Consider the following 18,046-nt stretch of genomic DNA (forward strand, 5'->3'; position numbering starts at 1 on the left):
AAACATCTCTTTGCTGCTAGCGAGAGCCCAGCGTCCAAGGCACAGACACAAACATAAGGGTCCTTCGCCGGGGCCAACGGATCTGATCGCATCCCTCTGGCATTCTCACAAGGGCATTGGGGTGGTGCCGGGATCTGAAGCTTGTTGGGATTCCTCTATAAAAGACCCTGCAAACAGTGGACTTCAGTCTTCAAATAAAAGACAGCTGGTCCCACCTGGGCAAAGGAGAGACACAACAACACAGCACAACTATATAACACCACACAATGTAATATAACAACATATGGAATATGCTCAAATCTTCTGCTTGGCTGAAGTTTTTTCCCTGATCCAGATAATCACATTTTTGTTCATCTTTAAACATGTTTTGCATGGTGTGCCAGAAAACAGGAAATGAGATTCTAGAATGACTTACTGAAATTCTCCGATACTTACTTCCCGCCTTCTCCATAGCTATCCAGGGCCGAAGTGACTGACACCACACAAATCACCAGCGGCGACCCTGAAAGGCAGGAAGATGGAGACACCAGTAAGTGAGTACCAGTCAGAAACCTTGAAATGGCAGACTTCATCACTGATTTCTGTGGCAGTCCCATCATATTTGTAATACTTATTCCCATCACTCGGTGGCACTCGCGTCCGCACCAGTGAACAGTGAAATTGCTGCTGTTAAAATACTCACTGTCTGAGATATTCTACCTCAAAATGAGTGAGCATGCAGTGGGTGGGAGATCGCAGGCATAGGTGACCTGGGGCCAGATTTATCAAGATATGAGGCAACGCAACGCAGCAAGACAACTTGATGCACTGCATCAGGAGGAGAGGTTAGGAATGCTCCAGATTTGCTAACTTATGCTGCTCTCTCTGTCTGTTGGCGCACTTGTGGCTGCTGAGCACCAACTCAGGCACCCTTGCGCCATGGTGTAAGGGTGCCCGCATTATAGACCGGATTGCTTTTGAGCAGAAAAGGCCAGCTTCCTGCACAAAAAAAATCCTCAGAGGCATTTTACTCTTTCTAAGAGTGCTGCAGAATGCAGTACACGTCGACAGAGGAAAAAAGAGGAGAAATTAGGATATTTTATTGTTGCACCTTCCCGGGGAGACTTCGCATTTTGACACTTTCCCAGGCTTTCTAGTGCTAGTAAATCTGGGAATGCACCAAAATACACGCATGGATGCATGGGAACACCAGCTCTCCACCCATATAGCTCTTTCCCAACATAGAGTTATGCAAAGCAGGGACGTGCGATGCCTTGCATTACTTTAGATTTACCAAGTCACGCAGAGTCTCGCAAGGTGGCTTTGCGTGGCTTGGTAAATCTCACATAAGGGCTTTCCGTCAGCATTGCATGACACAGGGTCAACACACGCCCTTGATAAATCTGGCCCTGGGTTTCCATCACACACCACTTACTGACAGTTCCGTGGTTTGCTATCAATGTAAATGCCAGGTGAGTTTGGGGCAGTGCTCGATTTGTGCCGGAGTTTTTTTGGTGCCGGGAACCTGCATTTATTTGCCAACAACGGCACCTACTTGACAGCACCACATTGTGGCACTGTCGGTCTATTTTGCAGGAGAGCACATCAAAAGATATATTTTTTAAATGTAATAAACATTATAATTAAAAAAATCTCATCCAGGCCGCCCCTCCTTCATGAAGTACCTTGGGCAATGACACTTCTGTTTTTGTGTTTTTTTTTAAACAATTTAAGAAGTGGTCCAGTGGCAATGCCCCCAGCTTTCGAGATGCACAGTCTGGGATCTGAGAAGCAGAATGTTGATCCAGGTAGAGTGTGAGGCACACTTGCACCAGTCTGGCTTCAGAACCTGTTCCCCTCGATCTGATAACTACCTCTAAGAAGTTCTGCCTTCTGAATTTAGTTATGTAATGCTCTCCTAACAACGCCTCAATCAATGTTTTGCCATGGAAGGGGCAGTTAGGGCGGGACTATTGCTGCCTTGGATGTTCCTCCATCCAATGTCAGATGGGCGAAGCTCACTGAAGCCCTCCATAGACACAGAGTCACAGTTTTTTGTGTTGTTTCCCACTAGGACCCCACAGGGGTGTGATTAGAAGAACAAAGATCCTGTCCGGTGTAGGTCCCTACTAACTGTTAACTGGTGGCAGAAAATTGTGGAGTAGTGTGGCAGAACCAAGATGTTGTGGACAGGAGAGGTGTAATGTAGCAGAGTAGGTGTGCTGTACTACTGGGAGGTAAGACACAATGGTAGGAAGGTTCCATAGTGCAGAGGAGTTATGGACTGTAGAAGTGCTGTTCACTGGTGCAAAGGATGTGCAAGGCATTCACAGGTGGTCTGTGTGATCTAGTGTCCACAAGGTGATTTGTAATGGTGAGCTGGTTTGGGATAGTGCAAGTTAAATGTTTTCTAAAGGAGAATCATCAACTTAAAGTAGGGAGTCGGTGTTCTCTAGTATGTACATTCTTTGCAGCCTGGAAGAGTTATCAACTGGGTCAGAAATGTTGTTAGGGGAGCAATGTGGTCGTGTGGGATGGAGAAGTGAACTAGCATGGAGGAGGCGAGACCTCAAACTGATGGGAGTGGGCTTGTGGATAAGAGGTGCATATTGTAGAGTCAACCTTTGTGCAGGTTGATGTTCTTGCCATCAGTATTGTGACATAAAAGACTTCTGTAGCAGGAATGAGTCACTGCAATGGGAATTTGCAGAATGGAAAATGAATAAAGGGGAAATGGAAAAGGGCCAGGATTACAAAAAGGTTCAATCCCACCTTCAGCAATGACTTAGGAAATTGGTAATGACACAGAAAAGTGAAAACACATGCAGGGGTGGTTCTGAAACACACTGCAACCCTCCACTTGCTTGGTGGTGAACTCTTCCAATATTCTTTTACATACTGTCACTGTCCACTTAAGGAACCAGCATGGACCGGAGGCGGGAGGGCTGGTGAACAGGCAGTAAGTGAAGGTATTAAAGAGCAGCGTAAGGCATGCACCTTTATTTACTACCAAGAGGGCTCAACACAGGAAAGTCAAGAACTTCAGGACAACGAGGACAAATAAGGATTCAAAAAAGAGCATCAAGTCAGACAGAATGGGTGATTTCTGAAAGAAACCAAGTCGGACAAGACCACTTAGGCAGTTGAAGACATTCTTGGTCACTTTCCATTGTAATTATTTGAAGAACAACACATCAGCATAAAAGATTTAATAAGTTTAGAAGGGGTTTTGAGAAGATTGTTAAATGCAGTTCGTAAGGCAAGCTGATGTAGGGAGGACAGGGATCCATAAAACGTGGTCATCATGAGGTCCCGTGGGAGGGTCCATAGTGCCATGAAATTCTCAACGATCGTGCAGGATCCACTGGAGCAGATTATCGAGTCTGAGACAGGTTAGGACAGAAAACCATGCGTCTCTTCTGTTTATCCCAGACTGGGAAGGACGTGTGTCACTATAATAGTCAAACAGATGGTCAAACATAAATATTGTGTCCTAAATATCATTCAGGAAAGTATAATTCCAGTTGGGTCTAGAGTTTCTGTTAAGTCTAATGAGGCAATATTTTGCGGAACAATATTTAGGGTCTGCTGTCTATGTCCGGCACCAATCTAACTATGATATTCTGGTACCAGGCCTCTGTGTTTGTGCATGAAGTTCTGTGGGTGGGGTGGTGCCAGGATTTCCTGAGGTGTTTATGCAGTGAAGGGATTGGATGAAAATAGGCATTGTTGGGTAACACAGTACTGAAGAGGTAGGCAGGTACAGGTAAGTGAAAAATATGGGGCCCGAGTCACAAAGGTAAACATACGCCAAAAGTCTACATTTAGACCTGAAGCCTAAGTTTAGACCGAAAGTCTATCTTTCCTAGCAGTAAAATTAAACTTTTGGTCTAAGTTTAGATCAAAAGTCTAACTTAGACAAAAAATCTAACTTTACCAGTAGTCATATGCAGGCATATCTTTGCATATATTTGTATATAATGCTCATATTTATCTGTGGGTGCAGTGTTTTGTTATATTTGGTTGCGTAGTTTGCTAACACGCGACAGGAATCAAAGTAGGAGTGTATGCTTGTCAGTTCAATAAATGTGGAAATGTACCATTTTATGACTCCTTTGACTCTCAAAACACAAAATAAATATGGATAAATACAAATTAGTTGGGCAAAAAATAAATATGGATAAATATAGATGGAAATGTTTAAAAAATGAATATCATAAAACCCAGAAGCCCTACTCATAATTCACTGGGAGGATACTATAATGGGCCTAGACCAGTGGTTTTTAACTTGTGGTCCGAGAACCACTGGGGGTTTATGAGACAACTGTTTTACGAATATTAAAATGAATCTATTAAAATGGATACAAATATATAACAGATATACAAATAAAGAAGCTATTTTGAATATTTGAAAACATTTTTTATAATTTAATGTGAATTACACAAAATACATTTCAATATTTGAGATTTTTTTGTAGTTTTATATAGTGCAAAATAGAGTCGAAGGTATTGTAGCGCTTTACATGAGAATCACTTACACTATACATTCATTTTTTATGTCGGGCTGGAGAGATTAAGGGCCTGATATAGATATTGCTGGACAGGTTACTCCATCTCAACGGTGATGGATATCCCATCCGCTGAAATCTAAATCCAACAGGACATAATTAGATTTATATTTCAGCGGACGGGATGTCCGTCACCACGGTGACGAGTAACTCGTCCTCCAAGATCTCAGGCCCAAAGTGATTTGTCCAGAGTCACAGGATGTTGAGCAGACGCCGAGACTTGAACCTGGTTGCACCGCTCCTAAGTCGGCAGCTCTGTCGGCTCTGCGACATCCTCCACCTTTCTTTGGTATAATCTTTTTGTAAAAAAAATTGTGTGTTGTTTTGAAGGCCAAATCATAGAAATTGCTTGGGGGGAGGGGGGACAAGCTTCCAATAATGACTCTGTGAGGATCTCAGGATTCCAGTAATGATTCAGTGGGGGACCACAAAGGTCAAGAGGTTAAGAACTGTGATTAACTGTAAACACCAAGGAGGAGCCTCCGGGACCTGGAGGGGGTCAGGTGCCAGGAATTCACTACTAAAAATTACTGGTAAGAGATCGAGGAGGGATGATAAAGGTAACTGAACGGATCATCAATCTTTTTCCTGGTTAAGGTCTGACACTAAGATGACCTTGGACAATGACCTCGGTAGAAGTGCCCTAACCGAGACAAGCCCCCTCCTGTACAAGTGAGCAGTGCTGGGAGGCAGGATGAAGGGACACACCTGAGGCTTCCCCTCCACACCTGAACAGAAGGGCTGCCAAGCAGCAGATCCTTATTGCAGGATGCCTCCTGCTTGTAACTGAACCAGCTGCCTCCATCTTTAATTATCCATCACTCCCCGCACTCCTGACAGGCTCCGCTGTGCCGACCTCGCTGAACATGTGGCTGTCAGCATCGTCTGATTTGTGGTAAATGCATCTCACAAATATCACATCCCGCCTGTCATCCCGGCAGATGCCGCCCCCTCACTGGGCTAAAAGGAGGGGACTCTGGGAGGCGCCCCCCACCCCCGCGCCCCCTCCTGACGTCAAGCTCCACTCAGACATTCATATACATAAATCTCAAACAACTGCACGTTTTAATCATTGGCATAATTGTTGTAGCTGGCGAGGTGGCACAGTGAGTTAAAACACTTGCTCCTGGCAGGTGTGGTCCAAGCGTCGTGAGTACGGATCCTGGCAAGGCAAACTCAGCCTTTTATCCTTCTACGGCCAATAAACTGAGTATGATTACATGAAGTAAAGGAGATATTTCTCGATTTCTTGTTGCAGGGTCTGCACGTGGCAAAAACTGAGGACTGGAGAACTATGCGATAAAAGTAATCATGACCAAAAGACAAACAGATAATGTGTTTTTGTCTTCATTGTCCAGAACATACCTGCTCTTTACACATATAAAAGTAATTTTCAGAAATGTTTAAACAGCATTTTACTATCTTAAAAAGTAAGCAAACAAAAACGTATTTTAAAAATGGTTTTCAAATTTTTCAAAGGAATGTTTTCTAGTCTGATTAATCTAAACACATGTCAGAATATTGTTCACTACTGTTTATTAAATAACAAACTAAACTGATTAACAGATGAGCCGGTATTTGATAAACTTTATGATGAAACAATAACTTTATTTTAAGACTTGCACTCCATGAAAGTATAATTTCCATGAGGAATGTTTCATTAGATGGAGAGCCCGCCTGACTCCCTGCACTCCTGACAGGCTCCGCTGTGCCGACCTCGCTGAACATGTGGCTGTCAGCATCGTCTGATTTGTGGTAAATGCATCTCAGTGTTTTCGGTGGAAACACACAGTACCAAGATATTTCCGTACTTTAATTAAAGTAATGTCTTGGGAAGCACACTGGAGTAACCTCCTGGTTGATTCTGAAATCAGACGTGTACAGAATGTCCTGCTCTCAGACAGTCTCTCCCCAGGAAGCGATGGTCAGACGGTCGCTGCATCTCTCGGCGAAAACCTTGGCAATTCACGCAGTTTCAAATTAAATTATTCTTTTTTCTTTTACAATCTTCAGGAGGTCTATGGAAAGCACTAGGACTTCGAGAAAGTTGAAAAATCTATTGCTCTCAATATTTACATGAAAATCATTACTTTTTCGTCAATTTAGTCACATTTATCCAAACTGAACATTAACAAAATGGTTCTGCATAAAATATGCTGTGCAGAAAACAGTTCCTAAACTTGCAGAGAACATGCTTCACTTGATCACAGAGGAAACTGATTTCTGCAGTGAAAATGACCTTGCAGTTCATAAGAACAAGTTCGACGGCAAAGGTGAAGGCAGGAAGAGGGTTGAAAAATTAGCCAGTGGAGAAAAAAAAAAATCTTTTCACACCACTGTTTATCGGATGAAATCATTACTTAAAATAAATATAAAACAATATATAAACAGATCTAGCATGGAAACATGAAGTCCATTGAAAGTCCAGTCACGTGGTTGATTTCTACAAATAAAAGGATTTCTCACACGCGGATACCAAGACCCCCATCAGCGGTGAGGAAAGGCTGGGAGACATTGTAGGCAGCATCAGGACCTCAAGGGTCAGTGTGGTAAGTGACATCTGTCAATCCATCATAGCATTTGTAAAGCGCAGCACTATCACCCCTTAGGGTATCTGGTTGCTGAGGGTGCAGTGTCCCAGTCAAAAAGCCACGTCTTGAGTCTCCCTCTGAAGTTCGACAGCGAAGGAGATGTTCAGAGGTGGACGGCCAGGCTGCTCCCGGACTTGGCTACGGTGTAAGAGAAGGAGCGACCTCCGCAGCAGCTGCGATGGATGCGGGGAGCGTATGCAATATTGAGCGAGGCACAGCGTAGCTGTCTTGCTGGGATGTATGAACTCAGTCGAAGGTTGATGTAGGACGGCCCTAGGTTGTGGAGAGCCTTGCATGCGAGTGTGAGGACTTTGAATTGGCATCTCTTCTGGACGGGGAGCCAGTGTAGGTTCCTAAGGTGTGCGGTGATGCTTGAGCAATTGGGGAAGTTGAAGATGAGTCTGGCTGCGGTGGTCTGTAGCGTCTCGAGTCTTATGTAGCTGGGAGGACAATCCGTGTTGAGAGCGTTGCCATAGTCGAGGCGGCTGGTGACCAGGGTGTCAGTGTCTAGCTTTCTGGTGTCGATAGGCATCCATTTGAAGATTTGGAGGTGCATATGAAGGTCATAGAAGCATAAGGAGGCGACAGAGTTTACTTGCTGATTCACAGATAGTTAGCAGTCGAGGATGATGCCAAGGTTTTGTGCACGGTCGGATGGAGAGGGCATTGGTCGAGTTCTGCTGGCCACCAGCTGTGGTACCATATGGAGGTGTTCTTCCCGAAAATCATGACTTCCATTTTGTCGGTGTTTAGTTTGAGGCAGCTGTTTTTCATCCATGTTGCTACCTCAGTCATGGCATTGCAGAAGTTGGCTTTGGCATTGTGGGGGTCTTCGGTGACTGAAAGTATTAGGTGAGTGTCGTCGGTGTAGGAGACTATATTGAGTCTGTAGGATCTGACAATGTCTGTGAATGGGTCAAGTAGATGTTGAACAGGGTTGGACTGAAGGAGGATGCTTTGGGTACACTACAGGTGATGTTCTTGGGTGCAGAAGTGAAGGGAGGAAGGCAGATGCTCTGCATGCAGCTTCAGAGGAAAGAGGCAACCCATTTAAGGGTGTTTTATTGAATACCTATGTTGTGTAGTCTGTTGTGGAGAGAGCAGTGGGAGACTGTATTGAATGCTGCGGAGAGGTCCAGAAAGATCTGAGCTGCCGACTCTCCTTGGTCAAGGAGGATCTTGATGTCACCCATGGTGGTGAACAGTGCAGTCTCCATGCTGTGGTTGCCCCAGAATTCTGATTGAGAATGTGGTTTTATTCAAGAGAGTCAGTGAGCTGTTGGTTGATGGCTTTCTTAAGCACTTTGGCTGAGAAGGGGAGCACAGAGATCGGCTTGGCGGAGGGTGACTTTAGGAGGGTTCTGACCTCTGTGAGCTTCCATTCATCCGTTGCCACGGAAATGGGGATGTTGAGGATGCAGGTTAGTTCCACGCTAATAGTGTTGGCTCTGAGGTTGAAAAGCCAGTGAGGGCAGGGGGTCTGTAGGTGCCCCGGAGTGAAAGGATAATATGATGGCTGTGGTGGTGTGTGTGGTAATCGGAGACCAGAAGGTTATCAATTTGGCTGGTATTCGCAGCTTGAGAGATGTTGTCTAGGCTGGAGGTGGAGGGTTGGGGGTCGAAATTGTTGGATATGGTGGTGATCTTGCTGTGGAAGTAGTCTGAGAGGGCATTGCAGAGTTCCTGGGATGGGTGGATGGTGGTCTCCGTGGCTATCTGGTTAGAGAAGTCCTTGATGATTCTGAAGAGTTTGCTCGTGTGGTTGACTGTGGTGTTGATGAGGACAGTGATTGCTGCTCTTTTAGTGGCCTTGATGCAGTGGTGGTAGTTGTTGAGGGCTGCCTTGTAGGCGGCTCTGTAGGAGGGGTCCTTGATCATATGCCATTGTTTCTCGAGTCAGTGGCAGTTGGAGTTTTTGAGCTCCGGAGTGTACCCTCTCGATGACATGGAGGTGTTTTTGGTTTTAGCTGTTTTCAGCGGGCGCCTCTGTCAGAGGATTTGATGATCCAGGTGGTGAAGTTTTGGACGGCCTGGTTGAGGTCTGCTGTGGCCTGGGGTTGTGCGGTGCCTAGGGCCTGTGCTCATAGGTTCTTGGTTACCTTGCCCCAGCTTCGGTGGAAGGGCTGAGGTTCTTGGAGGTGGTATACTGGCAATTGGAGATTGTAAAGTGGACGATGACGTGGTCGGTCCAGGTGAGTTCAGTGATGTGGATGAAATTGATTCTGTTGCTGGACGTGAAGATGGCGTCCAGTGAGTGTCCGGCTTTGTGGATGGGTTTGGTGACGAGTTGGGTGAGGCTGAGGTTACTGAGGTTCTCTACGAGGAAAGTGGAGTCAGTGACATTGGGGTTGTTAAGGTGGAAATTGAGATCGCTGTGTAGGATGTAGTGGAAGGAGTCGATGGCGGGGGGACAATGTGGTGGCGATCAATCAATCAATCGTATAATTTCTTAAGCGCACTACTCACCCGGTAGGGTCTCAAGGCGCTGGGGGGAGGTTACTGCTCGAAAGGCCACATTTTGAGCTGCTTTCTGAAGGTTAGGAGGTCATGGGTCTTGTGTAGGTTGGTGGGGAGGGAGTTCCAGGTCTTGGTGGCGAGGTGGGAGAAGGATCTGCTGCCAGAGGTGGTGCGTTGGATCCGGGGGACTGTAGCGAGGGCGAGGTCGAGGTTGGCGGAGCGAAGCTGTCGAGTTGGTATGTGGAAGTTTACTCATTCATTGAGGTAGGCCAGTCCAGTGTCATGGAGGGCTTTGTGAACGTGGATGAGGACTTTGAAAATGATCCTTTTGTTGATGGGCAGCCAGTGTAGGGATCTGAGATGGGTGGATATGTGTTTGTGGTGAGGGAGGTTGAGGATGAGACGTGCGGCTGCGTTCTGGATTCGCTGGAGTTTTCTTTGAAGCTTGGCTGTGGTCCCTGCGTAGGGGGCGTTGCCATAGTCCAGTCTGCTGCTAATGAGGGCGTCGGTGACTGTTCTTCTTGTTTCTAAAGGAATCCATTTGAAAGTCTTGTGTAGCATGCATAGGGTGTTGAAGCAGGAGGATGAAATGGCATTGATTTGCTGGGTCATGGAGAGAGATGAGTCCAGAACGATGCCAAGGTTGCGTGCGTGGGTGTTGGGGGTGGTCCGAGGGTGGTGGGTCACCAGGAGTCGTTCCATGCTGTCTTGTTTGGGGCCGAAGAGGATGATCTCTGTTTTGTTTGGGTTTAATTTGAGGTGGCTTGCTGTAATTCATTTGGCGATGCTGAGGAGTCCGGCGTGTAGGTTAATCCTGGTGGTGGCTGGGTTCCTGGTGAGGATGATGATGAGCTGGGTGTCGTCGGCGTATGAAATGATGGTGATGCCATGGGGGTGGACGATTTTGGCGAGAGGAGCCATGTAGATGTTGAAGAGGGTGGGGCTGAGGGAAGATCCATGGGGGAAAAAGGAGGATCCATGGAGGAAAAGTCAGGAACTTCAGGACAAAGACAACAAATAAGGATTAAAAAAAGAGCATTGAGTCGGGCAGAATGGGCGATCACTGAAAGAAACCAAGTCAGTCAAGACCACTTAGGCAGTCAAAGACATTCTTGGTCACTTTCCATTGTAATTATGTGATGAGGGAAGTCTCAGTGCTGTGGTTCTTGCGGAATCCAGACTGAGAGGCGTCGAGTATGTTGTTTTCTTCTAAGAAGCGAGACAGTTGTGCGTTTACTATCTTCTCAGCGACCTTAGCGCGGAAGGGGAGAAGAGAAATGGGTCAGTAGTTTGTGAGGTCTTACGGGTGTGCTTTGGGTTTTTTGAGAAGAGCGTTGACTTCGGCGTGCTTCCCAACGTCTGGGAAGGTTGCGGTGTCGAAGTAACTGTTGATGACGGCACAGAACTGGGGAGCGATGGTTTGGCTGGCCTTGTTGGAAATGTGGTGGGGGCAAGGGTCTGTTGGGGAGCCTGAGTGGATGGAGTTCATGGTTTTGCCGATTTCTTTGTCGTTGGTGGGGGTCCAGGGGTTTAGTTGGTTGGTGCGGCAGGCAGTGCTCAAGGCTGGCATTGGTCCTAGAGGTCTGTATATGAGGGTGTCTCGCATCATGGTGTTGGCATTGGTCTGGAGTCAGAAATTGAGGTGCTCCTTGAGGGGCATTGGGTTGTCATTGGTGATGGTGCAATGGATGGTTTCCCTGAAGATGAGAGCGCTGCCCCCACCATGTTTGTTGGTGCGGTATTGGTGTATCATCTTGTAGCCATTATGAGTGGCAATGTTAGGATTTGAGGAGGGATTTAGCCATGTTTCTGTGATTAAGGCGACATCTGGGTCATGGGTGGTGATGGTGTCCCAGATTTCCATGGCCTGTTTGCATAAGGAGTTGGTGCATAGCAGGATGCACTGGGGTGGTGCTTGGCTGTTCGTAGTCTTGTGTGTGGGTGCAGTGTGGCCGTCTGTCATGAAAACCTGAGTATTATGTACTGAACTGTAAAGATCAGGATTAACTGAAGCGGAGTTACCAGTCCCTTCTGATAAAAACAATCAGGCTTCAGGACCAGGTTAAGACTTTTGTTTTTTGCCAGACGTCTGAGGTAGAGTTGGTACTCTAGCTGGTGTTCTCAGATTGACAAACAGTGCGTCTAAATGTCTGAAGAAATTGGTTGATAGCTAGGACCAATCCAAACACATCTAGATTCTTCCACAACCAGACTAGAAAACAGAGATCTGAATCTGCTGATCCATGGAAGATCCCATGCCTCAATATTCTCTGGGGCAGCGGTGTCAGCGGTCATTCCTGCAGAGAATGGTGCATGTGCCCGGCTCTGCCTTGATAATCTTTTTTCCTTATAGAAAAGGAAAGTGATGGAGAGGTGGTTCAGAGCACACTTTCAAGACTCCAGTCACCCTGCAGAGAGAATTTAATTGGCTGTAACATGATTTGTTTAAACAGAGTAGGGGTCTGGTGCTGTTCACAGAGAGAGAAAAACACTTTCCATGGAGAACTGCGATCCAGTCTTTGAGAATAAAAGGAAATAAACTTCAGCTCTGTGCTGCCTGTGTGAGCCTTCTTCATCATCCTCAGACCATGTATGATGGCATTATTACAATGCACTTTAATGCACTTCCCACTCAAATGCCAAGAAGTCAGTGTTCCTCAATGTACGAGGCCGTGATGAGGCTTGATCTAAGAGCTAATACGACAACTCCCAGGAACAGAGGATGCTGGTGTAAGACCCTGTCTTGGGCAACTGTGGGACTCACGGAGAAGATAGAGTGGTCTGTGTTTTCTTTCTTCTCTTGGACTGTAAGTACTTCAGATGGAAAAAGAACAGTTGAGGGCTCTCGGGAGCCCCCAAGATTCAGTTTCTTAGTTAGGCTGGAGTGACACATAACTTATTTTCTGATGTCTTTTGTAGGAATGACAAATAGTGCATACCGACAATAAGCTTGTCAAAAACCTCTGTAAGCCTTCACAGATCACTTAAGAGGTTCTTTTTCATATAAACAGTAGTTAGAGTCCCTGCAGCCGCAGACACACACTATCTAGAAAAGCTTAAAAAAAACACCGTAGAGACATTGTGCGTCTAAGGGTACCAGACTGGAACATTAGCTAAAGAGAGGAGACGGCTCATTCTAGAGTAGGACGGCCAAGACACCTTTCCTATTGTTGCAGAGTTACCAATGAGAAACCAAACAGACCCACCACAGGGGAAGACCACATCCCATGAAGGAAGAGAGTTTTGTTTCTATGTTGGGGGCCTATACCAAACTGCAGACATGCCAGTCCTAAAATAATTGAGGGCAAGCAGAGGGCTGAGGAGCAGGCATCCACCACGAAATAGATGAAAGACAATGCTTCTTAGAGTGTGAAATGGTTAACAGGGGTTCAAAGCTTTGGGGTAAGGATGAGGTATGTCTTTCTCCTGAGACAGATCACTATGATGGTGCAAAGTATGAGATAAAAAATTACACCAGATCTCTTTGGTGTACTTAATGCGGTGTGGGCCTTGGGCTTAAAGGAAGATCTGAGGTGGGCTTCCATGGCCTTTGAAGGCAGTCTCTTGGTAATTCAACCCTTCCCTAGATGACCTGTACCAGGGAAGGATGTACTAGGGCCATGACCTGTGACTGCATGGGCACTCCAGTGAAAGTTTTATCAATGCACCAGCACTTCCAGGGTCCCGAGAACAACCCTGATCTTACCGCAAATGAAGATGAGAAGCTTCCAGAACAGCAGCTAGAGAATTTGTAATCACTAGTAAAGTAAATGCATAGAATCACAAAGTCGATTACTTCTAGATTGGACGAAACACCAGACCAGGAGAAGACTAAGGCCATTGGCAGTGACAAAGAAGTTAGCCTCTGGTGCAAGGGAAAAAGCTGCTTAATTCTTATGTCATGGATCAGATGTGGGCTGTGACTGATCTCACACACCGCTGGGTCAGAAGGATCCACTAGGGTGAATCAGTTTTCATGAATGGACTCATTGGCTCTGCATCGGTAGTTTGTTCTGCGAAACAAAGCTAACCTCAATAAACATATGTGAGGGGTGCGTGGTGTAACAGTACATCAAACAGCGACAAATGCATTGTGATGCATGCACCACTTACGAATGTCTCCTTATACATGGGTCAAACAGAAACTGACATCACAAGAAAAGACTTAACTCCATCTTGATTTGGGAACTTCAGGCAGTAAACTCTGAATAGACGAACATATTGAGAAGGGTCATTCAGAGAATTAGCAGGTGCAAGCTAAGCTGGGCCAAACACCACAAACCCAGATAGGGGGTTCAAAGCTTTACCAAGGAAGCAGTACACCCTTGTCACAAAGACAGACCATTGCATCGGTGTAACTTTTACAGCAGTATACCTGTGTAAACGACTTATGACCTCAACATGGCTCTCGTGCCAACTTTCTGTGGCTAGTAGAAGTAGGAATCAATCAATCAATGATTTGTAAAGTGCAGCAAATCACCCATGATAGTCTCGAGGTGCTGAATTATAGGCACTGGGAGATTACGTGATTTTCCCAGAATCACAGGATGCTGAGCCGACGTCGAGACTCAAACCTAGTTCCCCAGCTCCAATGAATCAATCAATGATTTGCAAAGTGCGACAAATCACCCATGAGGTTCTCAAGGGACTGAATTGTAGGCACGGGAAGATCAAGTCATTTGCCCATTATGAGAGGATGTTGAGCCGATGTAGAAACTCAAACCCAGTTTCCCCGCTCCAAGGATGGCAGCTCACGCCCTTACGCCTCTTCGTCGCCCTCAGAAGAGTGAATCTGCTACAGGTGGTCACTGCAGGCCGTGAGGATGGCCATGTCGAAGGAAAGGTTTTTCGAAGGAAAGGTTTTTCGAAGTGACAGACATGTCGCTGGCTGCCTTTATACAAGAACGGCTAACAGATCCTTTAAGGACAAAAAGTTAAAGTAAGAAATTAGCGCAGAAAATGAAGAAAAAAAAAAAAAAATGAAAATGCTGTGTTCCAGGTGCCTTTATGGGTTTCCTTTGTGCGGCCCTGCACGGCCCACTGTGCAGCCAGGCCCTAATGATCTCTCCTTGCAAACATAACTGCGAAATATGGCGCAGCCTGTTGCAAAATTATCCCCTCCGCTTGCGGACTCATTTACTTGCCATTGCTAACCCCTCATTACCGGAAAATAACTGCTACCAACCAAAATAACTAAAAATGAAAGGACAGCGAAAAGTCATACAGCGTAATGCCCATTTTGCTGCTGGTCAAGCCTGCAAATGAATTATAATTATTACGAAAAATGGGCACAATTTATCAGCCTGGGTTAGTTTTATGATTGCGCTTTATGCATTTCAAAATGAATCCACGGGGAATGTGCATACTAATAAAAGTTTTTTTTTTTTTTTTTTAATTACCCACAATTATGTCAGTGTACTGGACTTTTCACTCAGTAATGTGTCCCTTCTATGCTGCCTTCTCTTTCTGTGTTCTTTTAAATTATATATTTTAAGTGATCATCGAAAGATTTGGCAGAATCTCCTGGATTTAACACACATTTTTTTATAGATCTGTGGTTTTAACTTTTTGGCAATATTGTAGGGATACTTACTGAACGAACAGTAGTTATATATGTTACGTTTCTTGACATGCACTTTGTGGATTAAAATGGCAATAAGTCTCAACTTTAATAGGCAAGTAGCACCCTCTTGTCTTTGCCAATGCTTTTTATGTGTTTATTTTCCCCCAGGCCCAGCAACCCAAATGTGCTACTGGGCTGTTTGCTGTCTTTTTTGTGCACACAATATTATTTTAATTTTATCATTATAACTTAGCCGTCGGCCATGTTGGAAGAGTAAAGTATAAAATTGTAGCTTACCATTCCAAGATGTCTGCCATTTATGCACATCGTCTATCAACAACCAGAGAGAGAACCACCAGTAGCCAACATCAGAGTTGGGACTGGTGTTTTGTGACAAAAGTTCCCAGAGTCTGAGGTCAAGGAGGAAATGAGGTTACATTATATTCCCACTGTTTCTGATAAGACCTTCTAGGTGGCAGCATCAGCTGCTCCCTCAGCACCAAAGAAAGAGAAAGGCAACTCCTGCCACCACCTATGGCTCTAATAGAGCCCACAGCTCTAGATGAAGCTGTGTCCCATATTACCCACAATGCACAGTGGAGACAGTAGCAGCTGCCGCAATTCTCAAAGGGAGAGGTGGGTGGGGGAAATGGAGACAGAGTAGGGGGTGAAAATAATAAAAAAATAAACTTACCTCCACCACGATGCCACTGTCTCCTGCCACCTTGCGCTCCTCTTGCCTGGATGTGGTGTCCCAGCATTCACTGGGGCACAAGCACAGCCTCCCCAGCAATCCTGGTGCTGCTTTCATGCTACACCTAGCATGAAAGCAGCACCAGGTTTGGTCTAAGCGGCTTGACCAGCCCCTCAGACACAGCCCTGTGGTATGTGCAGTTTCTCCAGCCCGGCTGTGTTGAAGATGGCCAGCCACACGCACATGCGCACTTAGGTGCACTTCATTCCTCCTCCCCCCTCCCATGGCCCAGGCCCTTCACTCCCGCACTGCTGGCTGAGCCAGCAGCACAAAAACAAAACAGCAGTAAACTACTGTTTTATGTGTTTTGCTCCTGGCTCAGCCAGGTGGGCAGTGCTCCTTCGTCATAGCGAAGGAGCCGCCCCTGTGTGGAAATCACCCCAAAGATGGGTCTAAGCAAAGGCTTAATGGACATCTTGGTTTGGAGACCTACAAGGGCAAAACGACTTCTTTTTAAAAGAAACATATTTAAGTCCAAATAAAGAGGGCCATTCTAGTACAAAAGTGGTCCCCCCACATGTACGTGTGAGAGAATTGTTTGGAAAGTATATGCTACAACCTAAGCTACAAGACTTTGGAACACATGAAAGGTGCTGTTGAGAAAGTGTCCAAGACTGAAGTTATCTGCGTGAGCGATAGCCCGCCTCGTGCCACGTACCAGAGGGATGGGAAACTCAGAATCCAGGCACATTGTATCCTTGGCCTCTCTGCTTAGGTTATCTGCACAGATGCATTTGATTCTTTTTTTAATTTAGCGAAGGGAATAGCTAGTTTGTAAAAATTGGATGTCAAGTAACAGCTTAATTCACCATATCCAGGGCCAGTAGAATTATTGTAAGCATAAGATTCTGCATTCATGGACTTGCCGCATTTGTCACTTAATCCATCATCTGCTGCATTATGTGCAGATTTTAACAAAAAAAACTTGTTTCAAGCTCAATCGGATCAAAATTTACTAAATACGCAGCGGTGCTGGAACAATCTTCAGAGTCAGGGAGCTGCCGTCAATGTTACATCACTGAAGTCACGTGGGTTGTGAAAAAGCCAAATGTCACACAAAGAACAAGTGTAGGCAGCGAGGCACGCCCGCTCATGATGCATGAGAGTGGTAAGGGTGTGGTACGTAGCCGGTGTTGCATTTTGGCATAATCTGTCCACATATATTACTAATGCGTAGTGTGGTAGCGGACTGACATTTACGGACAGCCCATTTCCCTTTGATATGGCCAGTCCATTTTCAAAGACGTTGTTTTACTGATAAACCTACATAGTTCACAAACAACAAAGTGTGGAATCGGGTTTCATTGACAAACTATCACTTGCACATCACTCAGTAAAGTGTCTTGATCCTGTTAAAAATAGGGGCGTAGCACCCTTTGACCACAGGTGGGAGGTGAACTCTGCTCCGCTCACGAGTTTACACAGTTTTTCCCACTCCACTTAGAGTGCGGAGTTCTGAAAAACTCCAAATAGCAGAGGGAGGTGAAGTTTTTTTTCCTGTTCGTGTCGAGCGCGAACGAGGAAAATCACCACCTCCTAGCGAGATTTCTCAACGCAGGTAGTTGCAGACGATCAATACCCTCCGCGGAAGTTGCTGCTAGAGTAGAACATCTACTGAGCGGCAGAAAAGAACTGTGTGCGGTGCCGTTCGTGCTGATTTTTCAGCGCGGGACAAGCACCCGCCACTTGTGGAGCTCTGCATAGTGTGGCTGAGTTTTTTGGTCTCTTAACGCAGTTCCGCTACTCCGCGAACTCCGCCCAGGCCTACCGTTGATGGGGCCAGATCCCTGAGGGCCCATAAAACCCTAACAGTGCTGTATTTTACTGGTACATATCAGTCTATCAGTCAAAGAGACCATTGTCTTGCTTGCCCCAAGGCGCAAGGTATTCTTGCTACGCTATTGATTACAAATCTTTGTTTCCGTCACACTTCAGACTTACAAAAAATGCTTTGTGTTTTCTTAAGTACTGATATATATATTTAAATATTTGTACAGTACATTTAGAGGTATTTACAATTTGTTATGTTAAAAAAGTGACATCCTACAGCGTGTCCTTTCTAATTTTCTGTGCCACAGCAAGACTGCCTCATAGTTCACTTTAAATAATCCTCTCATTTTGTAGTCAGAGAACA

The 18,046-nt window shown here is 45.6% G+C and overlaps 1 protein-coding gene across 2 annotated transcripts in view; it reads right to left on the bottom strand.

The window, feature by feature from the left end:
- The window catches only part of ADGRD1 (adhesion G protein-coupled receptor D1), a 634,610-nt gene that overhangs the window by 105,307 nt on the left and 511,257 nt on the right, over positions 1–18,046 (bottom strand). For both annotated transcript variants that reach the window (XM_069215354.1, XM_069215353.1), the window contains one exon: positions 436–502. In XM_069215354.1, the coding sequence (XP_069071455.1) occupies positions 436–502 (67 nt within the window). The remainder of the gene's footprint in view (positions 1–435; positions 503–18,046) is intronic.

This window comes from Pleurodeles waltl, chromosome 11 (assembly GCF_031143425.1).
Source record: "Pleurodeles waltl isolate 20211129_DDA chromosome 11, aPleWal1.hap1.20221129, whole genome shotgun sequence".
Classification (NCBI taxonomy): Eukaryota; Metazoa; Chordata; class Amphibia; order Caudata; family Salamandridae; genus Pleurodeles; species Pleurodeles waltl.